The 26,423-nt window shown below is 35.3% G+C and overlaps 1 protein-coding gene and 1 pseudogene across 1 annotated transcript in view; both read right to left on the minus strand.

Annotated features, from left to right (window-relative positions):
- Positions 1-17,800, minus strand: part of VWDE (von Willebrand factor D and EGF domains) — a 95,588-nt gene extending 77,788 nt beyond the window's left edge. The window contains 11 exon segments of the mRNA XM_069587575.1: positions 298-543; positions 1,908-1,981; positions 2,231-2,448; positions 5,153-5,302; positions 5,854-5,941; positions 6,772-7,016; positions 9,990-10,067; positions 15,572-15,724; positions 15,727-15,802; positions 17,571-17,704; positions 17,707-17,800. Coding sequence (XP_069443676.1) covers positions 298-543; positions 1,908-1,981; positions 2,231-2,448; positions 5,153-5,302; positions 5,854-5,941; positions 6,772-7,016; positions 9,990-10,067; positions 15,572-15,724; positions 15,727-15,802; positions 17,571-17,704; positions 17,707-17,800 — 1,556 coding nt within the window.
- A 4,409-nt stretch (positions 17,801-22,209) lies between these two features.
- Positions 22,210-22,701, minus strand: LOC138439682 (large ribosomal subunit protein uL23 pseudogene; annotated as a pseudogene).
- Between the last annotated feature and the right edge of the window lie 3,722 nt (positions 22,702-26,423).

Genomic DNA, 26,423 nt, shown 5'->3' on the forward strand with positions numbered 1-26,423 from the left:
CTAATATACTGTTTATTGGATATTATAAAAAATATTTTTATGAATAATCCACTGTTATCATATTGAAATCTTAAGGCACTTTAGATTTGACAGTTTTAACTTTGTCGTGTCTATTTGTGTGGTAAGTGAAAAAATGTATTCTGAGATCAGTGTTAATTGGTAAGTTATTTTCTTAAAAAAACTAACACTGGAAAAATAATAGCACCTAATTTAATATAGATGAAATTCAGATTTGAATCCAAAATCATCAGCAGAAAAAAACAAACAATACTTTTAACAGTGCAGAATCATACATACTGTTCGCTTATCTTGATATTGCTGGTTACATCTTGGCTCTTTACAAATAAATATGGCTGTGATTCATGCAGCTGACCACTGCACATATCGAAAGTAACTACTTCACCTTCTTTGGCAACAAAGCCGCAGTTACATGACACAGGATAGTGAAAACTTCCACAGTCCCCCTGACGTACATGGACTTCAAAATCATGTGGCATACTCTTATAAAGCACAAATGTTCCATTCCTGAAGTTATCATACATCCTATCATTAACAGAAGTCCACTGCATTAAGAATTGGTATAAAATATCACAATATGTTATAAACTAAATATGTATTAAATTTATTTATATGCATTTAATATATTTTGATGCAAGAATGGAAAATCTATATTCTAATAGCTTCATACATCACAACAATTATTTGCAGGTTACTAAATGAAACAAGGTAGTAATAAACACCCAAATCTCTCTCAGTACATTTTTCTTCTGTGTCATCACTTCAGTCAGTCCGACTTTCAGCCTTCTCTTTCTGACACTGCTTTCTTTCCCCTCAGATACACTACGTACTTTGCCGTGTATGTCTCTCTCCACCCATACAAACGTAAGCCTCGTGAGGTCAGGGGATGTTTGTCTTGTGCACTTCCATACTGCAACACTTAGAGTGTGGTTTGCCACTTAGTTGTTACATGGCTAATATTGTTGAATTATAACAAATTAATAGCCACTATGCTTTCTTCAGGTTTTTCCACTAAAGCTTCTAAGTTTAGCTTTAATCATAAAGAAGTTAATTCTAGTCATAAAAGATTGTTGTATGTGGGGTCACCTCCTACAAACTTTCAATACCTTTTCAAACTTTTGGAATTTCATTTGTTATTGGTGGGGGGGCTCTATATCTTTTTGCTGATATTAAATAATTTTATTAATGATCACATTATAATTTTTTAAAGACAAAATGAGCTGCTATCACAAAGAAAATTATGATTCAATGAGGAGGTATTCTTATTATTTCTTTAGCAACATCTTAATATCATGTATTTCCCAAAACAATATAACTGAGTTTAAATCCTTCTATGCAGGTATTAATAGCAAGCTGGTTTAGGTTACTGCTGAGTCATTTTGCTCAGTTTACGTTAAGTTCTAAAGGCAGACATCCAGGTATTCATGATGGCTATAACAGTTTTTCCCCTGAGTATCCTTGCAATGAATTAGAAGTGGTTAATTTTTTAAATAATTATATGTGTTAGCTTAATCATCTTACCTAAACCTTCAATATTATTATTTCAATATCTTGTAGAAATGCAATACAGTACATATCTCTAGAATAGATAATTTAATCATTATGATAAATAAATGGTCAAGCTAAAATGACTGTATTTATAAGAATCTTTATTTTTACAAACTCAGCTTCACAATTATTCTGTATATTTAAAAAGAACTAGATTTTAGGGCAAAAAACATTTCACACGAACAAATATTTAGAAACAAAACAGTGATGTTCATACATGCCTTCCTTTTTAATCTTTCAGTGAAGAGGACTAAGAAAAATAATAGTATAATGTTTAAAACAAAGCAACAGAATCCAAGAAAAACACAAACTACCAAAGGAGAAAGCTTTCAGGAACCTACCTGCCATCAAAGGTGATTATATGTGGATCAGTAAATGAATAGCAGTAAGCAGTTGGGACATCTTTCACTCTGATCTTAAAAGCAAAGAAATTTTCCCTAAATATTACTATTAATTGTTATTTAGAGATATACAATACATTTTCTAACAAACTCAGTGAATTTTTAATCAGCTACTGTTTTATCATAGTTATTAAGGTAGGAATCATTTAAAAACTGAAATAGCTCATTAAATAATTTTGAGATGAAAAGTTTATAAGGTATAGTGATAAAATACACATATTTTTAAAGCTTAGTTTATAAAAAGATTTTTATAATTTGTTAACCTGGATGCTGTCTGAAATGTAGCTGTTCCACAGGAAATTCTCATGAACTCTAGGTTCTACTACAATATTTGTGACTCTATTCCCATCTTGTGAAAAATCTGTAACCACAGTGTAGTAGACAAAAGCTTGGCTGCAGGTTCCGGTAGCACAGGATGATGTCTGGTAAAGGTCCACGGGACAGGAAGACAGTGCCCAATTTAAGCCTAGCTGTTCTGCACCTATTTTAGTGAACAAAATACACAGAAAATTTTCCTAAGAGAAAATACCAACCAAAATCCATAATAACATAAAACAGTGAATTCAGAATTTATTCTTAAATTATTTACTCTTACTTAAAAATATATTGGTAATTTCTGCCTAAATAGGCCAAAGCTATTGAACTCTACCTAATCTTTACAAATAGTTAATCAACATGTGTGTAAACATATATACATACATATTACTATTTTTCATAGGTTATAAATTCATATGCTCTTGGAAATAATTTAGAAGCAATATAAATTTTTTTTTGTTTCTGTAAAGAAACCAATGTAATTCTAACACTATGAAACATAATTAATTTTTTCTTTCTAATTCTTTTAGGCCTTGGGTACAGATAAATCTTAGGGCTTGAACTTATATTCTCTCTATCCATTGTTGAGGGATAGCAATGATTACTGAAACAGAGTTCACCAAGCAGATTTAATTATTGATACAGAGTTCATTTTAAAAACAGAAAAATCAAAACTAAGTAATTCTACACCAGAAATAAATCCTCAGTCTCTTTTCACCGTCCAAATGTCCCAATATATTCAGAACTTTGAGATGCTTTTTGCCTTGGAACAAAAAATACACACAGAAATAATTTGGAAAGAAAAGAGAAGGAAGAAACTCTAGAAATTTGTTTAACTAAACAAAATGGATAGAGTCCACCAAAAGCTGGCTATAAAAGAAGTTTGTTCTCACATCCCATTGGTGAATACAAAGTCCATCTGAGATAGGCTCACTGCATAGATTCTAAGTTCCTGAAAAAATTTTCTCTTCATGCATTTTTTTTCCCTAGGAATATATACTTTTCCCATATACATAACAAATAACAGAAACATCTAAACTCTTAGCCATCTCCCTAAGGTGAATATGAAATATATCTTGCTTAGATAGACCACAGACATAATTTCCCCTAGTCTATGATATGAGGGCCAAGTACTGTTCTTTTTAAGACTGTGAAAAAGCAGTGGGGTCTTTCTAGAAATATACTGCATGTGTGTGCTCAGAGGTGCAACCATGTTTGACTCTTTGCGACCCTATGGACTGTAGCCCGCCAGGCTCCTCGGTCCATGGGATTCTCCAGGCAACAATACTAGAGTGGGTTGCCACTTCCTCCTCCAGGGGATCTTCCTAACCCAGGGATTGAACCCCGGTCTGTTAAGTCTCCTGCATTGGCAGGCCAGTTCATTACCACTAGCTCTACCTGTGAAGCCCAGAAATAAGGTAGGAGACACCAACTTCTGCTCTATAGGAGTAGAGATATAATGAAAATATACTTAAAGAAGATGAGATGAAGAATATCAGGATGAAATAAATTTTATCCAGAAAAAAAGGAAATTGTTTTTAATTGACAAATAACAGATAAACTTCTAAAATGTAGGAATATATTTAGGCTGTTTTTGTATTATTTTAACAGTGCTTATCATGTTGAAAGAATTTAGAGCAGGCAAATATACTTTAAAGTACACTTGGAAGGAATTCTTTGCCTAAAACAATTTTGGAAGATGTCAGTCACATTACTTTCTTCCTATTATTCCCCATAAACTTTAGTAAAATTTGCATATTATGCAAATATACACAATAAGCAAATAGCTTGAAGTAGACGTGTCAAACAGCCTGAAAGAGAGGGTTTAATTTCTTATTCTGGGTTGTATTTAAAAATAAAGTGTTGCTTATGGTGCTCCTGAAACCCGAGGAAATAGTTGGGTGTTACCTAAGCCTGTAGAGTGTCAAGCATGTTGGGATAGCCTCTTTTGATTCTTTTTTCTGTCTCTATAGTCATCTGTTTTTCTGGGTGAGTACTTCCCATGAGGCAGTCTCTTAGCATTTTTATCCTTTTGTTTCTCTGATTTAGTTAGGTATAATATAGATGTGAAGACCTAGATACATTGCACTTGGTGTATTTAGTAAATAAAAGTTTATGCCCTATGGTGAAAAAGGTATTAATATATGAACAGAGTTATAATCTCTCTTGAAAATTATTTTATTTATATTTTACTTGCTTGGTCCCAATATCAGAGGCTTAGGGGAAAAAAACCCAATCAACCCAATCACCACTATACACAGTTTGTCCTCTCATAGCCTCTCTTGTTCTGAGGGAGAATTTCAGCTCTCTCTGTGGCTGTGGCAGTGACCGTGTCATACAGTCTCTATAACTAGTAATTTAAATGGAAGGCTTTGAAAGCAAAACATCTCAAACATGAGCTTACATTAGAGAGCAGAGTGGGAAGAATGCATTATGAGATTTGTGTTACATAAGCTTGAACTTTTAGCATAACTTATCACACCTTCCTCATTAGGGATGACTTGGAAGATCTTAAAGACCAGTGTGTCCCTCAATCTCTGAAAACAAAGCAAAGAGAAGAGTAGGTGGAAGGATGAGGAGAAGGAAAAAGAGAAAAAAGAGAAGGAAGAGAAAGATAACAATGTGGAAACTGTTTATTATTGTCTTTTTTTCCTAACTTGTGCTTTGAGCCCTGGAGGGATAAATGGACTGCAATATAGATTGCTTTGGCAATCATAAATTTGGCCCAGTATTATTAACATGATTGAGTTGTAAAATGATGTAAACATGCAATATAATTAATTATATGTGTGCACTCCAGTGACTTCCTGAAGGAAAAAAGCATTGGTTATTATTTGAACTCTAGTAATGAAATGGATTTAGCATATTACCTTGATCAACAGTTGTCAGTTTTAATGAGATTTTGCACTCCTGATCAAGCTCACTGAATCCAATAGGACAAACAATAGGAACTGTGCTCTCTATCCTCAACTGGTATTCATTCCCATCTTCAGATATAGTGCTCAATTCAGGTTGTAATTGATGTTAAGAAAACATGTAAATTAATCATGTTAAAATATAATTTATTTCTAAGATATAATAATTTTGAAAGGGCATTCCCCTCTATAGCTCCTGTTTTGCTGAGTGAGCTGATGATAGCAATAAACTATAAACTAAATAGAATTTTTTAACTAACAAGATCAATTAAAACCAAACCCTTAAATACATCAGCAATGCACAGAAGAGTACATGGAGTTGCTGTAATGTTTAGAGTTTAGGCACAGTTTCGTCCCACAACACATTTTAGGCAGTCTGGTTGAAGTCTGCCTTCATGATTCTGGTTCAAGGCAGACAGAATTTTTTTCTGAAAAAAAAAAAAAAAAGCAAGTATATTCCAACTTTAGTTCAGTAACAGGACCTCAAAGCTCATTGGCACTAGAATTATTTGAGCTATTTCTCAAAAAGTACAAACTCTTGGGTCTCAGCATGGAGTCTGTGATGTGGTTCTGGAACCAGCAGCTGCAGATCACAATGTGGAAAACACAGTTCCAGAGGAATAACCTTTCAAATCTATACCCACTGCTACATACCTTAATGCTGGCAAAAAATTCTCAGCTTTCGACGGCTAAACTTTGTACATGTGGGTTCTCCAAGAAAAAGATGAAAGCACTACAAAATATCTATGAATACAGTTAACAAATAGTCATTTAGCAACACAATTATGGAAGACATATGGATAAATTATTAAAGTACTTTAACTTTTGGTAGATTGTGCATAAGATATAACAGAAAAAAGTAATTTAAAAGCTTGCTTGAAAATTGAGAAAAAGTCTGCTATAAAATATTAATTATTTAAACCTCAACATAAATCAGTGTTTTGTAGACTTTGTACTTAAGATGTTTTTAAAGGTGGATAATAAATGATATTATCATTGAAAAAATAGAAACTTTTTTCCAGAATAAAATTATATTTTAAAACAAGAAAGGGACATAAATTAATAAGGGTTCATTGATAATAATCAGTGAATTACTAAAGCAGATACTCATATAAAGTCACTAAGATTACTGATTAATCCAGTTATCACTGGAGTTGGCACAACTCCCAAGAAAAAAAATTAAAAGAAAAACATTGTGCTTTATATCCTGAGGATAAAACTTATATTAGAATATATATATTTTTTAGCATTTTTGTTTTTCATTTTTATTGGAGTATAATTGCTTTACCATGTTGTGTTAGTTTCTGTTGCACAATGAAGTGAATCAGCTGTAAGTATACATATATCACCTCCCTCTTGGACCTCCCTGCCCCTCCCCACCTATCTAGGTCATTCAGAGCACTGAGCTGAGCTCCCTGTGCTTTGCAGCAGGTTCCCACTAGCTATCTATTTTACATGACTATATATGTGTCAATGCTAAGCTCCCAATTCGTCCCCACTTCCAATTTTAAAATCCATTTTTTAAAATTAACACATTTATGAAAATAAAAGAAAATCCAACTTCTTGAACATACCCTGTCTCCACTGAGATTTATACCATCCAGTTCTAAAAGAGAGAATACCTGAACTGTGGTCTCTTGTTTCAGCTCTTCTTTGATTTCTTGAGAAGAAAGCCTAGACCAAGCTATGTGAAATCCCATGGAGTTGTTTGTAGGGAAAACATCAAAAGCACACCTACAGAAAAGCCTGGACTCAATAAGCTCCGCCACAACCTGTGGCCTTCCTGGAGCTGGAGATGGTAATGAGGCAGACAGCTGACCTGGTGGGAGAAAATTTGTAGTTGGTCATCTTAAAGAGGTGTTATGGGAAAGCTCATGAAAACTGTAACTCAGGGATTTATATTAAGGAAAAGTAAAATACATTTAGAAAAATAATTATTCTCTAGCAATCAGCAAAGTACCATACTCTTACTTTGACTCATAATCTCATAGATATTGATAGCAGAGAAATATATCAGCTTATCAAGCTTGTATTAATGCATGTTGAATATGACAACTCTTGAAAAGTCTAGCTCTTGAAAAGGAAAGGAATTTACTTTCTGTTAAGCAATTATCCTTTCTAAAAAAAAAAGGAACAAATAAAATAATATTTCTACTTAATAATTTCCTGTTATAAAAATAGTCATGATAATGCAAAATCAAATGCTTTACCCTTTTATAAGTTACTCTCATAACCCAATCCATCATTACTCTGGGTTGAAAGAGATATTCATTACAGAAGTGATTATACTATGTTAGTGGTAAATATTCAGAGAAGAAAATGGCAACCCACTCCAGTATTCTTGCCTGGAGAATCCTGTGGGCAGAGGAGCCTGGTGGGCTGCTGTCCGTGGGATCACACAGAGTTGGTCATGACTGAAGCAACTTAGCATGCATGCATGCATTGGAGAAGGAAATGGCAACCCACTCCAGTATTCTTGCCTGGAGAATCCCAGGGACAGAGGAGCCTGGAGGGCTGCTGTCTGTGGAGTCTCACAGAGTTGGACATGACTGAAGTGACTTAGCAGCAGCAGGGGTGAAAAATATTAAGTGTTAAACAGCAGTCATTCTTTTCATTATTCTGAGGTTAAAAAAGTTTAAAGTTTCTCTAGGAACTCAGGAAGATTTTACAGTTTTTATGCCTGGGCATTTTGAAGATTAAATTGGGGGAATCTAAATGTTTCAAAATAGCTTTTGATTTTTTTTCTGTTCTATTTTAGAAAAGAGAAAAATATCTGACTGATAAATATTCAAAGTAAGATTTTTTAAATGTCCTAAAATATACAAATATTTTCTATGATATTCACTGTAATTAATTTTATGATAATCACAAAATAATTTTTTCAGTTCTGTAATGTAGATTTTGGAAAATTCTGAGACCTTAGTCTAAATGTGAGGGGAACAAACTTATATAATTTCAGATATTTTAAAGTATTATTTGTTAAATATCTAGTTACAAAATCCCAATAACAAATGAACCGTCTTCAAATTAATCTAAGTAATAAATATTTTGCCAAACATTTTAAACATTAGGCCAAATCATTATCTAGATTTGAAGGAAATAATAGACTACTTTGGACTATATATGCTTTTGAAAAATTACATATCTGAATGAAAATTTTCTATTAAATAAACTAAAAAAAATGTTGAATTTATTTCCAAATAAGGAAGAACTATCTATGGAAATGATTACTAGGAAGAGATAACAAATGACTGAAAAGAAAATAAATCATGAAATTAATTTTTGAATGAATTGGCATCCTCTATTTGGGTAAGCTAATCACTGTTTGCAACAATGTAGATCAAAAAACATTTGCTAAAATATAAAGAAAAAGATTTCAAAAACAACAACAGATAAATTATTTCTGCTTGAAAGGCACAATTATCACTTTGTCAATTCCAACAAAGCACCTGCTATAATGTATTCTCTGTTTTATCCTGAAGCTTTATCTGTTGACTTTTGACTCAATATTTTCATTCAAGTGTTACTTTCTCAAATTGTGTGTGACTTTGTACTGCAGTTTTTCCAATCAATTACACAAATATTCTGAGTATCATAACAAGTGGCTTAAATTTATTGTTTATTCAAGAGGGAGAAGTGATTTTACTTAATATAAGTGTATGATAAAACCCAAATCTATAATACAGAAAAAATTATACTTTACGGTTAATGTTACTATTATTAAGGATATTATTTGATTCTCTTATAACAGGGTCTAATCAAACTGAGACTTTGAGATATAACAATTGCTTGTTTAGAGAGCACTAGGAAAATGGACTGGAAAATCCATTTGCAAATGAAATAGGGCATAGAAAAACAACACAGAGTGATTTATTTGAGGATTATTCTACTACCACTTTTTTAAAGACAAAGAGCTGGTATCTAAATTTTATATGATTTATCCTGATTCATTTTACGTCAATATGGTCTATTTCACCATTAAAGATACTTTTTTCAGATATATTAATTATATGTCAACAATTCCTCTTTCATTCAGTATATCACCATATAATTATCAATATATTTTATCAACAAACCCAACAAAAAGGCTAATGTTTCAATAAATAATTTTAATTTCTGCCCCCTATTAGCTAGACATCATAAATTTTATTAGACAAACTACTTAGAGTTTTTTGTTACAGGAAGGGAGCCTAAACATTTGAAATAACTTTTAAAATTTTAAATTAGAAAATGAAAAATATAGATTGGGAAGGGACCACCATGAACATTTTTGGGTTTATCTTTCAAGCTTGTTTGGTACAAAGTACCAAGACTACTACTAAGGTGAAAGTATGTATTCTTGCATTATAATATTGTTTACAGAGTATTTTATCATAATGCATGTGTCAAAAATATTGAATTAACCAGCAGGAACTGGATATGTACAATTTTTTTCATATTATTTGAAAAATGCTTCTATAACTAACTTTAAATATTTCTTTAGGTAGATTTTGAAAGTGGAATTCCTCGAAATAAATACATGTTAATTTTTAAGGCTGTTAAGATGAATTGCCAGATTTTCTCATGAAAAGATTCTACCAGTATACACATATATCTGTAGGACATGAATATACCCAACTCTCTATACCTCTGCCAGTTCCAAGACTATTTCTTAATGGCATAATAGAGTGATTTTTATTTTTGATATCCACTAGACTATTTGTCAGATACTACTGTAATTCAACACATACAGTAAGTTACAGGAAATAAAAACCTTTTGAAATTATTGGTTTATAAACACATTGTTAAAAACAAACTGATACTTACAAATAGTCACCTTCAATTTCAATTTCATCAGGGCCACATGGGTATAAATTTGCATCAGAAACAGCTGTAAAAGGTTAAGGTTTATAGATTTATCCAACTGATAAGATAAATAGTTAGGTGATAGATATCTAAGAGGACAATTTTTTGAGAAGTATGTTTTAATATAGGTTAAGATTTACTAGTTCTCATTTTTCTTTTATAATACTTTTTTTTCCCTTTTCAGAATGAGATCAAATGAAGATAATTTGGAATCATACTTTAAAACAATTTTATCTTTCATATTTTGGATTTTAAATTTTAGTCTGCATTATTAAGTAATGAAACATTACAATCTCCAGAAATTTATAACAATCACCTGGACATCCCTTCCTTAGGAATTGCCTCCTCCAGAGTCAAGCACAGGATTATAAAATTGAGTCTACCCCTGTCATGGTAGTACTCATACCCCAATGCCAAGTTCAGCACATTATGAACAAAGACAGGTTCATCAGATTGCTTCTCAGAAGAATTTAGAACTAAACAGAGATGAGTTGAAACCTGAGACAGGTTAATAATGGAGCTCTATAGGAATGTCTGTGTGTGTGCTTAGTTGATCAGTCATGTCAGACTCTTTGCAACCCACCATATCCCCCATGCCCCTTCCACTCAATGGACTGTAGCCAGTCAGGCTCCTCTGTACATGGGGATTCTCCAAACAAGAATACTCGAATGGGTTGCCATACCCTCCCCAAGGGGAATCTTCCCAAACTAGGGATTGAACCCAGGTCTCCCACATTGCAGGCGGATTCTTTACTGTCTGAGCCACCAGGCAGATTCCTACAGCTAAGATTATGGAATTGCTCTCTTGCCCACACTTTCTAAGGGATTCCATTTAACTCTTCCTCAGATTCAATGACATATCCTAAAACCTTAGTGTTGGGATTTTCTTTTTACATTATTTCTACTTCTTTTCTGTTATTTGCAGCCCAAATCACCATGTGGTTTTTTTCATGTGCAATTTTTTTGGTCATATGTATTTATATTCATGAGGAATGTTGCTCTATAGTTTTCTTGTAATGCCTGTATCTGGTTTTACTTTTGGAATAATACTGACATCACAGAAGTTTAATGGCAACCCACTCCAGTACTCTTGCCTGGAAAATCCCATGGATGGAGGAGCCTGGTAGGCTGCAGTCCATGGGGTCGCAAAGACTCGGACACGACTGGGCGACTTCACTTTCACTTTTCACTTTCATGCACTGGAAAAGGAAATGGCAACCCACTCCAGTGTTTTTGCCTGGAGAATGCCAGGGACGGCGGAGCCTGGAGGGCTGCCGTCTATGGGGTCGCACAGAGGCAGACACGACTGAAGCGACTTAGCAGCAGCAAGCACAGAAGTTTAGCTGTCCCTTTTCTATATTTTTTGGAAGAGTTGTGTAAAATTGGTAGTATTTCCTCCCTACATGTTGGGAAGAATTCCTAAGTCATCTGGGCATGAGTTTTTGTTTCCTTGTTTTGCGTAATAGATTTTAACTAGAAATACAGTTTATTGAATAGACATTAGATCGTTGAAGTTATTTATTTTGAATGAGCTTTCATTTTGCGTATTTCAAGAAATTTGTCTGCTTCATTTATGTTGAGTTTGTTGGCAGAGTTATTCATAATAATCCTTTCTTGTAATGTATGTAGAATCTGTAGTTATATTATGTCTGTTATTCCTGATACTGGTAGTTTCTATCTTCTCTTTTTTATTGATTGAATTGGCTAGGAACTTACTAATTTTCTCAAATTTCTCAAAGAACTACCTTTTAATTTTCTTGAGTTTTCTGTTTTGTGTATTGTTTCAGTGATTTTCACTCTGATCATTATTTCCGTTTCCTCCTTACTCTGGGTCTCATCTGTACTTCTTCTAGGCTCAGTGTATAAGCTGAGGTCTTTAATTTGTGACTGTTTTTCTTTTCCAGTATAGATGTTTAGTAGGTTTTTCTATTAATTAACTTCAAACTTTTTCCAATATTCTAATTTCCTTAATTTAGGGCCCAGAATGTGTTATATCTGAGTAAATGCTTCATGTACAATTTGTGAATAATACTGATTGCCTAGCCTCCTCCAATTTTGCAGTTTGTAGATAACATGGATTTTCTAGTCTCCTCCACTTTGCTATTGTTTCTACATGCTCAATTATTGACAGATGGGTATTAATCTCCAACATAGACTATAGATTTGTGTATCTCTTCTTGAAGATGGATAAGTTTGCTTCATATATTTTGAATCTCTGTTATTAGGTACATTAAGGATTTAGATTTTTATATTCTATTGTTCAAATGACTCTTTTATCACTAGGAAATGAATGCTGCCTTTCCATGTGATATTCTTTGCTCTATAATCTTTGTCTATTAATTTAGCCACTCATATTCCTTGTGATTTTTGTTACCTAAGTATATCTTTTTCCATTCTTACACTTTCAACCTCATTTTTAGAAATCTTTAAAGTTGGGTTTTCTAGGCAGCCCACAGTTGTGTCTTACTTTTCTGTCCAATTTGACAATTTCTGACTTTCAGTTGAGATTTTAGACCATTTTTGTTTAATTGATTATTGATATTGTAGGGCTTACATTTACCATGTTGTTGTTTTCTGTTTGTCTTATTGGCACTTTTCACATTTTTCTGCCTCAAACAAACAGTATATTTTATGATCCATTTTATCTCCTTGTTGGTTGATTAGCTATGCTATTTTATTTTTCCATGAGTGCTGTAGGCTTTCTAGAATACAATCTTAATTTCTCATAGCCTATTTTCAATTGATATGTTGCCTCTTCATGTATAGCTCAAGGACTATTTTGCTAACTATGTAAAATGTGAAAAATATTTTTCCATGCATTATTCGAATAAAAGCATTCAATCCTTTTGTTTGAATGACACTCTTTACAATTACAATCTTAAATCAATGTTTCTTTTCTTATTTGGCTTCTAAAAATCGCTAAGGGTAGATAAATTGTGTGAAAATGACATATGAATTATAAGAAACAAAACCTAGTCATGAGAATATACTATTAAAATGAGATTTTTTTTCTTAATTTTTGCTTTTTTGATGGTTTTTAAGGTAAATATGACTGACTGTTGCCTACCCAATCACCGTAGGTTTGGGGTAGAAATATATCCACATTAAAAAACATTTCATAGTCTCATTGAAGATGAGACTGAGAAGAGCCAGGGAAATCTGAAGTAGTTGTAATAAGGTTTTTCCCAAATAAGCTCCTTAAAAGGGGGCAAGTTTCAGTTACCGCCAGCCCTCTTTCAGCCTTTGGGTTTTTCATTTTATTCGGTCTAAAAGCAGATAAAAAGGTTAAACCTGGACCTTCACCCTGTCACCATGCAGGAAGAGCCTAGACACTCACAGACACCGCAACCTGGCATTGTAAAGTGGCCAAATCACCATCATTATTGAACATTTGTCCAGATTCTTGCTAAGCACAAAAAAGAAATTCTTAAGAGGATCAAGTGACATTTTTGTTTGCTATCTATGACTTTTAAGTGAAGTCTAAATGGTACTTCAAGGTAAGCTTTTATTGGCATATCAGAGAGGATAATTATGTATATGTTTGACTAACTTGTATAATAAAAGTAAAAAATAACAATCATCTCCCTTTCCCTAAAACCAGTAAGAGGACTCAAATATGGAGAATGAGGGAAATACTTCTGAGTATTCAGGCTTGAGAAATTGAATGAGTAGTAATATCAATAAAACAGGAAATATTTCTTACATTTTAAAGGCATGTTGTAAAATGCAAATTTTAAATACTGAGTTTCTAAATTCAGTGCAAACAATAACAAAATAAAATTTCTGCTGAAGTAATTATTTGTATGTTATGCTATTCTCTAGAGTAAAAGTTTTTGTGTTTTTTTTTTTTTTAATTTTAAACAGTTGCCACTATTTCTTAAACTAATGGGGCTTCTCTTATAGCTCAGTCAGTAAAAAATCTGCCTGCAATGCAGGAGACCCAGGTTGATTCCTGGGCTGGAAAGATGCCCTGGAGAAGGAAATGGCAACCTACCCCAGTATTTTTGCCTGGAGAATCCTATGGACAGAGGAGCCTGGCAGTTTACAGTCCATGGAGTCGCAAGAGTTGGACACAGCTTAGTGACTAAACCACCACCACCACCAATGTTGGTAAATTGTTGGTTCTTTCCGCTGAAACATCTGCAAAATTTTACATAAATAATTGATAACATTATTTGAAATTTTATAAAAAGTATGTTAGTCACTCAGTCATGTCCAACTCTTTGCAACCCCATCGACTGTAGCCTGCCAGGCTCTTCTGTCCATGGGATTCTCCAAGCAAGAATACTGATTCCCTTCTCCATGGCATCTGCCCGACTCAAGGATTGAACCTGGGTCTCTGGCATTGCAGGCCGATTCTTTACAGTCTGAGGTACCATGTGTAAAGAGTGTTGAAAAAATATGATGTAAAGAGTACTGAAAAATACTTTCAAAAGAAAACCCACAATATTTTTCGAAATATCTCAGCTTGCCCACTAATGTTCACTTATTAAAAACCATGCTACATTTGTCAAAACTAATAAATTGCCTTTAGGACTGTACTCGTAAATAAACTGAAGTCTCTGTTTAGATTTTTACCAGCTTTTCCTGAGTGTTCTTTTCTAAAAAGTTCTAGTTACCCAGTCCAGGATATCTTCATTACTCATGCTTGCTTAGTCCTCTCCAATCTTTGACAATTTCTTACTCTTTCATGGTTTTTTTTTTTATTTTGACACTTCTAAATAGTACTATTTACATGTTTTGTAGAATGTTTTTCAATTTGGGTTTATGTGAACTTGCTTAATGGTTAGACTGGGGTTATGACTTTGAGCAAGCTAAGCACTGAAGAATTGATACTTTTGAACTGTGGTGTAGGAGAAGACTCTTGAGAGTCCCTTGGACTGCAAGGAGATCCAGCCAGTCCATCCTAAAGGAAATCAGTCCTGAATATTCATTGGAACGACTGACACTGAAGCTGAAACTCCAATACTTTGGCCACCTGATGCGAAGAACTAACTCATTGGAAAAGACGCTGATGATGGGAAAGGTTGAAGGCCGGAGGGGAAGGGGACGACAGAGGATGAGATGGTTGGATGGCATCACTGACTCGATGGACATGAGTTTGTGTAAACTCCGGGAGTTGGTGATGTACAGAGTAGCCTGGCATGGTGCAGTCCATGGGGTTACAGAGAATCAGACATAACTGAGTGACTGAACTGAACTGAAGAATATCATAAAGGAGAAAGGTACTTCCTACTGAATATTATTAGAAGATAAATGGTATCAATATACATTACCATTGCTGATATTAACTGTTCACACTTCCACATTAACAAATAATTTTGATGATTTAAACATCTTGGCAAAGAACCCTTAACAAATCTGGCCAATTTAAACCAGAAACTTAGCCTCATTTTAGCAATAATAGTAAACCAAATATCTTACTGAGATTTACATTAGCTTCATAAACCCCATCCAGAGGATGGCACAAACACGCCAACACAGAGTTCCAACACTAGCAATTCATGTGCATTACACATGTTTTCTCACCTTCTGCACAATATCCCATGCATCCTTGAGTGGGTTGTAGGAAGTACACAAAAAACTTTTCACAGTTTCTTACAAACACTGGGATTTGAAAAAGACAGCAGTCTTTCACAGTGCTGAACAAAAACTGCCATGTGGCACAAGCTGGCAGTTGCTGAGTTCCCCAGGTGGAGGCAATGTTTCTGAATCTTTCAGAGACAGCCACATAGGGGCCTGTGACCCACAGTGGTTCATCTTTGAAGCAGAGAAAACAAAAGTGGAAACACCAATTTGTTCTCATACATGGTAGATACGTCAATTTTACATCTTCTTTTAAACAACCTTTAAAATATTAAAGTTCAGTTCAGTTCAGTCGCTCAGTCGTGTCTGACTCTCTGTGAACCCATGAACTGCAGCACCCCAGGTTTCCCTATCCATCACCAACTCCTGGAGCCTGCTCAAACTCATGTCCATCGAATCGGTGATGACATCCATATTTAAATATTTAATATTTAAAATATTAAAGTATCAATCACCAAAAAAATCTAATGACTTGTGCTTATACCATAAAAGAAAAGATAAATTCATAAATAGTAAATTTAAGGGTATGTGTTTGTATCCTCAGTCACTTCTGATTCTTTGTGACTCCATGGACTGCAGCCTGCCAACTCCTCTGTCCATAGAATTTTCTAGACAAGAATACTTGAGTGGGTTACCATTTCCTCCTTCAGGGGATCTTCCTGACCCAGAGATTGAACCTGCATCTCTTGCCTGCATCTTCTGCATTGGCATATGGATTCTTTACCACTTGATCCACATGGATAGCCATAAATTTAAGGGTAGCTTTCTCATAATTAATACAGTGTTTTTTCAATTAAAATACTTTTTATTACATTTATTATTATTCATTTGTATTGTGAACAAGAGAAATTCAGTATCAGTGAATTTACTGAATAGCTGATACATCTTAAGACAAGTCAACCTGAAGTTATCTTAATATGTAGCACAAAGATAAATGATCTTGGAGATTTCTTGAAAGTTTTCTGAAAATAATATGTGTAAGATATTAGTGCAGAGTGGAGAAGGCATAAAAAAATCAGGGGAGAAAGAAAGGAATGCTCAAAATCTGGTGATGGACCAACTGGTTAGCAGTTAGGGGGAAAAAATGAAGGTAAAGCCTCACTTGAAGCCAAATTTGGATATCTTTCCCAAGTTCTTTCTACCTTACATACCTAAAAAAGGAAAATAGTTCCCACTTAAAAAAATTTTTTAAATGTGAGTATGATAATTTAAAATGCTGGGTAACGATAAAGAAAGGACTTCCCAGGTGGCTCAATGGTAAAGAATCCACCTGCCAGTGCAGAAGATGCAAGAGATGTGGGTTCGATCCTTGGGTTAGGAAAATCCCCTGGAGAAGGGCATGGCAACCAACTGCAATATTCTTGCCTGAAGAATCCCATGGACAGAGGAGCCTGGCGGGCTACAGTCCATAGGGTCACAAAGAGCTGGACATGACTGAAGCAAGTTGGCATGCACACATGCAATGATAAAGAAAATGAGGCTTCTATTAAGACACAATCCTTCTATTAAGCAGGCAAGAACTCAGGCACTTAAAATAGGCAGGATTTTACTATTTGCAAGTTACTGAGGTTAAGTACACAAACCTTGGAGACTGACTGCCTGTGATCAAAACTTGGCTATCTGACCTCATATCTAGGTGACTCTAGAAGTGTTAACCCCTAAACGTATATTTCCTGTATTATATGGTGAGAATAATAATGATAGACTGTCTTCTATAAACATTGTGAATAAAAACAATTGGTGGACTGTTGGGCATTACATTAACTATTATTATTATTGTCAGAATAGAGAAGTATGGGAATACTCCCTCAGATTAACTTAACCTTGATGAAAAATTAAAATATTGCAGTGTGAGTTATAAATTGGTTGTAACAAGATTCAATCCTTATAGCAAAAAATACATAAGAAAAAGCACATGGAGCTAACATTAATGAGTTGATACCTCAACACATTTGGTCGACATCTCAGCAGGTCTATCAAAGAGCAGAAATTGATACCATCCAGGAGAAAGGGAGTGGTCACATATCAGGTCTTGAATGGTTGACTACTGGAGGTGTAAGGAGTCAAAATGGACATTTTATAAGGGCTCTGAAGAAACTGGTGTCCCCCAGGAAAGCACTCCCAAGCTAGATTGGAAAGATAGATGTCTTTATAAATTTTCTTCATTGACATGGTTCATTCCTCAATTAAAGTTGATTCCCAAAGCAAAAACAGAGCAAATAAACCTACAAGTGCACATAAGACCATCTGATATATCATGATCGCTTGCTAAAACAAAAATGACTTAATATGCACTTTCCATAAATACAATCAGCTAATCAACAAATTCTGTGGGATGTGTTTTTAAGATATTTGAGCTTTGAAGACTTTATTTTCATTAAATTCATTGTTCTGGGGTTTTTTCTTGGCCGTGCAGCATGTGGGATGAGATACCCCACGTCCAAGGAAAGAGAAACCCAAAAAGATGGTAGGTGCTGAGAGAGGGCATCAGAGGGCAGACAGACTGAAACCACAATCACAGACAACTAGCCAATCTGATCACACAGACCACAGCTTGTCTAACTCAGTGAAATTAAGCCATGCCGTGTGGGGCCACCCAAGACGGGTCATGCTGGAGAGGTCTGACAGAATGTGGTCCACTGGAGAAAAGAATGTCAAACCACTTCAGTACTCTTGCTTGAGAACCCCATGAACAGTATGAAAAGGCAAAATGATAGGACACTGAAAGATGAACTCCCCAGGTCGGTAGGTGCCCAATATGCTACTGGAGATCAGTGGAGAAATAACTCCAGAAAGAATGAAGGGATGGAGCCAAAGCAACAACACCACCCAGTTGTGGATGTGACTGGTGATAGAAGCAAGGTCCGATGCTGTAAAGAGCAATACTGCATAGGAACCTGGATTGTTAGGTCCATGAATCAAGGCAAATTGGAAGTGGTCAAACAGGAGATGGCAAGAGTGAACTTTGACATTCTAGGAATCAGCGAACTAAAATGGACTGGAATGGGTGAATTTAACACAGATGACCATTATATCTACTACTGTGGGCAGGAATCCCTTAGATGAAATGGAGAAGCCATCATAGTCAACAAAAGAGTCCAAAATGCAGTATTTGGATGCAATCTCAAAAACAACAGAATGATCTCTGTTTGTTTCCAAGGGAAACGATTCATTATCAAAGTAACCCAAGTCTATGCCCCAACCAGTAACACTGAAGAAGCTGAAATTGAACTGTTCTATAAAGACCTACAAGACCTTCTAGAACTAACACCAAAAAAAGATGTCCTTTTCATTATAGGGGACTAGAATGCAAAAGTAGCAAGTCAAGAACACCTGGAGTAACAGGCAAATTTGGCCTTGGAGTACAGAATGAAGCAGGGCAAAGGCTAATAGAGTTCTGCCAAGAGAATGCACTGGTCATGGCAAACACCCTCTTCCAACAACACAAGAGAAGACTCTACTCATGGACGTCACCAGATGGTCAACACCAAAATCAGATTCATTATATTCTTTGCAGCCAAAGATGGAGAAGATCTATACGGTCAGCAAAAACAAGACTGTGGCTCAGATCATGAATTCAATATTGCCAAATTCAAACTTGAAGAGTGTGGGGAAAACCACTAGACCATTCAGGAATGACCTAAATCAAATCCCTTATGACTGTACAGTGGAAGTGAGAAATAGATTTAAGGGACTAGATCTGATAGAGTGCCTGATGAACTGTGGACAGAAATTCAAGACATCGAACAGGAGACAGGGATCAAGACCATCCCCGAGAAAAAGAAATGCAAAAAAGCAAAATGGTTGTCTGAGGAGGCCTTACAAATAGCTGTGAAATGAAGGGAAGTGAAAAGCAAAGAAGAAAAGAAAACATATAAGCATCTGAAAGCAGAGTTCCAAAGAATAGCAAGGAGAGATAAGAAAGCCTTCCTCAGCGATCAATGCAAAGAAATAGAGGAAAACAACAGAATGGGAAAGACTAGAGATCTCTTCAAGAAAATTAGAGATACCAAGAGAACATTTCATGCAAACATGGGCTCAATAAAGGACAGAAATGGTATGGACCTAACAGAAGCAGAAGATACTAAGAAGAGGTGGCAAGAATACACAGAAGAACTGTACAAAAAAGATCTTCAAGACCAAGATAACCATGATGATGTGATCATGGAATGTGAAGTCAAGTGGGTCTTAGAAAGCATCACTATGAACAAAGCTAGTGGAGGTGACGGGATTCCAGTGGAGCTATTTCAAATCCTGAAAGATGATGCTGTGAAAAGTGCTGCACTCAATATGCCAGCAAATTGGGGAAACTCAGCAGTGGCCACAGGACTGGAAAAGGTTAGTTTTCATTCCAATCCCAAAGAAAGGCAATGCCAAAGAATGCTCAAACTACCGCGCAATTGCACTCATCTCACATAGTAGTAAAGTAATGCTCAAAATTCTCTAAGCCAGGCTTCAACAATACGTGAACCCTGAATTTCCAGATATTCAAGCTGAACCAGAGATTAAATTGCCAGCATTTTCTGGATCATCAAAAAAGCAAGAGAGTTCCAGAAAAACATCTATTTCTGCTTTATTGACTATGCCAAAGCCTTTGACTGTGGATCACAATAAATTGTGAAAAATTCTGAAAGAGATGGGAATACCAGACCACCTGACCTGCCTCTTGAGAAACTTGTATGCAAGTCAGGAAACAACAGAAGTGGACATGGAACAACAGACTGATTCCAAATAGGAAAAGCAGTATGTCAAGGCTGTATATTGTCACCCTGCTTGTTTAACTTATATGCACAATACATCACGAGAAATGCTGGGCTGGAGGAAGCACAAGCTGGAATCAAGATTGCCGGGAGAAATATCGATAACCTCAGATATGCAGATGACACCACCCTTATGGCAAAAAGTGAAGAGGAACTAAAGAGCCTCTTGATGAAAGTGACAGAGGAGAGTGAAAACATTGGCTTAAAGCTCAACACTCAGAAAACTAAGATCATGGCATCTGGTTCCATCATTTCAGTTCAGTTCAGTTCAGTTCAGTCACTCAGTTGTGTCCGACTCTCTGCAACCCCATGAATAGCAGCACACCATGCCTTCCTGTCCATCACCAACTCCCGGAGTTTACCCAAACTTATGTCCATCGAGTTAGTGATGCCATCCAGCCATCTCATCCTCTGTCGTCCCCTTCTCCTCCTGCCCCCAATCCCTCCCAGCATCAGGGTCTTTTCCAATGAGTCAACTCTTCGCATGAGGTGGCCAAAGTATTGGAGTTTCAGCTTCAGCATCAGTCCTTCCAATGAACACCCAGGACTGATCTCCTTTAGGATGGACTGGTTGGTGCACAAAAATAAAAGCAGCTTTTAAAAAAATCATTATTTTAATATGAAAATTATCTTGTTTCAACTTACTGTCTTCCACAATGTGGTTTAAAAATGAGACTCAAATACTAAAATTACTTTAAATGGGAGTTGGAAAAGTATATTTTCCCTTTCAATAGCCATTCATATACATAACCAATAATGCTTGCATCTAAAGTATATATTATACAACACCTTTATAATTGAAATGTCTGGCTAGTGTCATGATTATACTTGTATATTATTTAGATTCTTCTGGAAGCCTTAAATAAAATGTTTTAGCAGATGGTAAAGCTATGTGACATTTCTGTTTTTGTTTATATGATTTATATAGTCATCCTTTTCTAAATCCCAAAGCATTTTGAGCCTCATGATTATAACTTGTAATATGTAATTAGTTAAATTCTTTAACTCCAGAGAGAATGCTTGATAATATTGGAGCAGTAATTCCATTATTTAAGAAATGGATAGATTTACAAAGCAACCTAATAGATGTCAGTATATTTCATTTTTGTCTAACTGTCCAAAACATTCACACTAGTCCAATTTGAAATAAGCTGGATTTCTGTAAGATACAAACTCATTTTTTTTAATAGTTTTATTGGGATGTATTGTTAATTTACATAACATAAAATTGACCTGTTTTTGTAGTGCATAATTCAATGCATGGTAGCATATTCACAGAGCTGTACAAACACTATAGGCTTCCCTGATGACTCAGATGGTAAAGCATCTGCCTGCAATGCAGAAGACCTGGGTTCAGTCCCTGGGTTGGGAAGATCCTCTAGAGAAGGAAATGGCAACCCACTCCAGTATTCTTGCCTGTAAAATCCCATGGACAGAGGAGCCTGGTAGGTTACAGTCCATGGGACTTCAAAGAGTCAGACATGACCAAGTGACTTCACATGGTCACAAACATTATAACCATCTAATTTTAGAACATTTCTATCACTCTAAAGGTAAATCTCATGCCAATTTATAGTCTTTTTTCATCTTCAGTCTCAAGCAACAACTAATCTCCTTTCTGTCTCTACATATTTTATTTTTTTGGATATTCCATATAAATGGAATCATACATGTTCTTTTGTGACAGGCTTCACTTTTTCATATTATCTGTACTGTAGCTTTGTCAGTACCTTATGCCTTTTTATTGGAAAATAATATTCCATTGCATGAATACAGTATATATATTTTTTTAATAGTGAAAACTTTTATATTTGAAATTAGCCAGCTGGACTCAGTTTAGATGATCCCAATTTTGTTGGCAGCATCCAAAGCATCATAGTCAGGAGCCAGTCGAACATATGCCTTCTTCTCTCCATCAGGCCTGATCAGAGTATTGACCTTGGCCACATCAATGTCATAGAGGTTCTTCACAGCCTGTTTGATTTGGTGTTTGTTGGCCTTGACGTCCACAATGAACACCAGTGTGGTGTTGTCTTCTATTTTCTTCATGGCTGACTCGGTGGTGAGGGGGAATTTGATGATAGCATAGTGGTCAAGTTTGTTTCTCCTAGGGGCGCTCTTCCGAGGATATTTGGGCTGCCTCCTGAGCCGCAGCGTTTTGGGCCGCCGGAAGGTGGGTGACGTCCGGATCTTCTTTTTCTTGTGGCTGTGGACACCTTTCAACACTGCTTTCTTGGCCTTCAAAGCTTTTGCTTTGGCTTCAGCTTTAGCAGGGGCAGGGGCTTCCTTCTTCGCCTTCGGCGCCATCTTCATGAAAAGGCTATTTTGTTTATACATTGAGCAGTTGATGGGCATTTTGAGTTGTTTCTGCTTTGGGGTCATTGTGAATAATGCTGCTATTAACATTTGAGTAAGTCTTTGGTTGTACATGTAAAAATCCTCAGAAATATTTTGATCAGACATTATGTCTTTTGTTTTTTTCCATGACAATTTTGAAGCTTAATTAGCACTGGTAATACTTAACGCATGACTTAGAAAGGATTATCTTGAAAATGTCAGTGCATTTTATTTGATCTTAGGTGAAGAAAAGTAAAACATCTTAAAGATTTGTTTGTACAAAATTGGGATGACAAATTTTAAGTCAATTTGTGAAAGCGTCCCAAACTTTTATGAATACTGCAAATGAAAATTACTGTCAACATTTTTGAAATTTTGAGCAACTTTTCTTCATGAATGATTAATCTATTAGCAATCCTTTTAGACTTCAAATAATGCTTAGACCTTAAAAGAAAAACCAAAGACTTTAGTGTACTTAGTTAAATTCCTGGATTTTCTGATATTTTAGGTTTAAGAAATTAAATTTTTCATGATGTGAAAAAAAGAACAAACATTACTGGATTAGACCAACCTTGATTCAAAGTTGGAATCTGATATTTTTAAAGCTGTACAACTTTGGGGAAGTTATTTAACAGTTCAGAGAATTAATTTCTTGATTTCTAAAGTGAGGTCAATAATTCAATGACTACCTAAATTGAGAAGCATCCAAGAATCTCTAATTGATGGTCACATTCTTCCCCCTGATTTCCTAATGTTTGAATATGTTGACTCTTGGTTGCTGCTGATTGGATCAGGGAATCCCTGCTTGATGCACAGAAAGGGACTTGGCATCACAATTCTGCCCAACGAAAGGCTCCAAAACAGGCAATGATTCTCTGAGCCTGCATGTCCCCACCTTTACAAAATTTATTTTACCTTGTTTTCTTTTACTGAAATATAATTGCTTTACAATGCTGTGTTAGTTTCTGCTGTACAACGGTTATATGTATACATATATTCCCTCCCTCTTAAGCCTCCCTCCTGCCCATCCTCACCCCAGTCCTCTGGGTCATCACAGAGCACCAAGCTCAGCTCCCTGTGCCATACGGCAGCTTCCCACTAGCTGTCTGTTTTACACATGGCAGTGTATATATGTCATCTGTCCTTTACAGAATTTCAGTTCTTGACATGGGAAGTCAGCTGTCTGAGAGCTACCGTATTGTACTGAGGAGGCTGAACAAGGTGAAGCAGTTAAGATGATTTCTGGAATGAGAGCACATCATTTGAAAATCTGACTCTTTCCCATTGCCATCTAGTAACTCTGTAAGACATTTCTCTTTACCTTTGTTTATCTGTAAAATGGGGCTAATAGTATTTGCCTAATAAAGTTACTTTGTGGATTAAACCAAACCACATATGTAAGGTCTTATCATACATGGCACTTGAACATGTTCAACAAATAGCTGAGGCTTGGGCTGTTTTTAGTATTATTATTTTTCATGCAGCTTATCAGTGCAATCTCATTATCTATATCTATTTACTGCAGGGGAGAAGAAGATAAAATTAGAGGAAATTATCAGGAAATTTAGAGATTGCCTATGGCCTTTGTAAATCCTCACTCTCTCTCTTTTCTCTTCTTCTCCTATACTCCCCTTATTTAGCTAATACACCTCCAGCAAATTCCTTTTAACTTGCTGCTGCTGCTGCTAAGTCGCTTCAGTCGTGTCTGCCTCTGTGCGACCCCATAGACGGCAGCCCACAAGGCTCCGCCATCCCTGGGATTCTCCAGGCAAGAACACTGGAGTGGGTTGCCATTTCCTTCTCTAACTTAAAGGCTGAGTAAGAATCTGCCTCCCACTATATTCCCTGGGACTACATTGTTACATTGACCCCTCAGTTTAAATGTAACATTAAGTCTGCTATTAAAACAAACAAAAAAAGTCTGCAACTTAAACTATCTGGAAAATATAACTAATATACTAGTGCCTATCATTATGATAGTATTAAAAATTAAGTATTTAGCATAATGCCTATCAAATGCTAGAGAATTGATAGTACTATGTTCTGTATATTTTTATTATTTATAAGCACAGTTACTGAGATATCTTATTCAGTTATTTGTGACAGAGCAAATGTATCAATTAGAAATTTAGTGGAGAACAGTGTCTTAATCATCACTTAACTCTAGCAAATTTATATACTTAGTCCCAGCTGAGCCAGAACCATTCTGCTCTATGGGTATCACCCAGATTTTTCTCTAGATTTTTGCAAACTTTTTCTATAAAGGGGCAGATAGTAAATTCAGACAATTCAATCTCTGTTGAGACTACTCTTCTGTCATTAAAAAGTAAAAACAGTCATAGACAAAACATAAAGGATTGGGTATAACAGTGCTGAAACAAAACTTTATCCACAAAAACTGGCTGCCATCAGTCAGATTTGACCTGTGGGCCATAGTTTGCAGATCTCTCACAGGTAATGAAAAGATAGTATACATTATTATTAACAACTACTTACCACTCACATTGTTTATTTCTTCCTTAGTTTTAAATGTATGATTTTTTTGTTTTACAGAAACATTTTAAACCTTCTTAGAATTTCTGTATTTTCTTACCTGCACAATAATAAGAAAAGATATTCTAGTTAGAGCTGAATAAGAGTTACCTATTTTAGAGCTGGAAAAGTCTTCAAGATAAATGATTTTTAAGCTTATTTTTTAAGATAAACAATTTATTTTAAAAATAATATGTATCTTTAGGTAGATATATTCCTAAGTATTTTATTCTTTTCATTGCAGTGGTGAATGGAATTGTTTCCTTAATTTCTCTATTTTCTCATTATTAGTGTATAGGAATGCAAGGGATTTCTGTGTGTTGATTTTATATCCTCCAAGTTTACTAGTCATTGATTAGCTCTAGTAATTTTCTGGTGGAGTCTTTAGGGTTTTCTATGTAGAGGATCATGTCATCTGCAAACAGTGAGAGTTTTACTTCTTTTCCAATTTGGATTCCTTTTATTTCTTTTTCTGCTCTGATTGCTGTGGCCAAAACTTCCAGAACTATGTTGAATAGTAATGGTGAAAGTGGACACCCTTGTCTTGTTCCTTTAGGGGAAATGCTTTCAGTTTTTCACCGTAGAGGATAATGTTTGCTGTGGATTTGTCATATATAGCTTTTATTATGTTGAGGTATGTTCCTTCTATTCCTGCTTTCTGGTGAGTTTTTATCATAAATGGATGTTGAATTTTGTCAAAGGCTTTCTCTCAATCTATTGAGATAATCATATGGCTTTTATTTTTCAATTTGTTAATGTGGTGTATTACATTGATTGATTTGCGGATATTGAAGAATCCTTGCATCCCTGGGATAAAGCCCACTTGGTCTTGGTGTATGGTCTTTTTAATGTGTTGTTGGATTCTGATTGCTAGAATTTTGTTGAGGATTTTTGCATCTATGTTCATCAGTGATATTGGCCTGTAGTTTTCTTTTTTTGTGGCATCTTTGTCAGGTTTTGGTATTAAAGTGATGGTAGCCTCATAGAATGAGTTTGGAAGTTTACCTTCCTCTGCAATTTTCTGGAAGTTTGAGTAGGATAGGTGTTAGCTCTTCTGCAAATCAAAACCACAATGAGGTACCATTACACAAGTCATAATGGCTGCAATCCAAAAGTCTACAAGCAATAAATGCTGGAGAAGGTGTGAAGAAAAGGGAACCCTCTTA

Source organism: Ovis canadensis, chromosome 4 (genome assembly GCF_042477335.2).
Source record: "Ovis canadensis isolate MfBH-ARS-UI-01 breed Bighorn chromosome 4, ARS-UI_OviCan_v2, whole genome shotgun sequence".
NCBI lineage: Eukaryota > Metazoa > Chordata > Mammalia > Artiodactyla > Bovidae > Ovis > Ovis canadensis.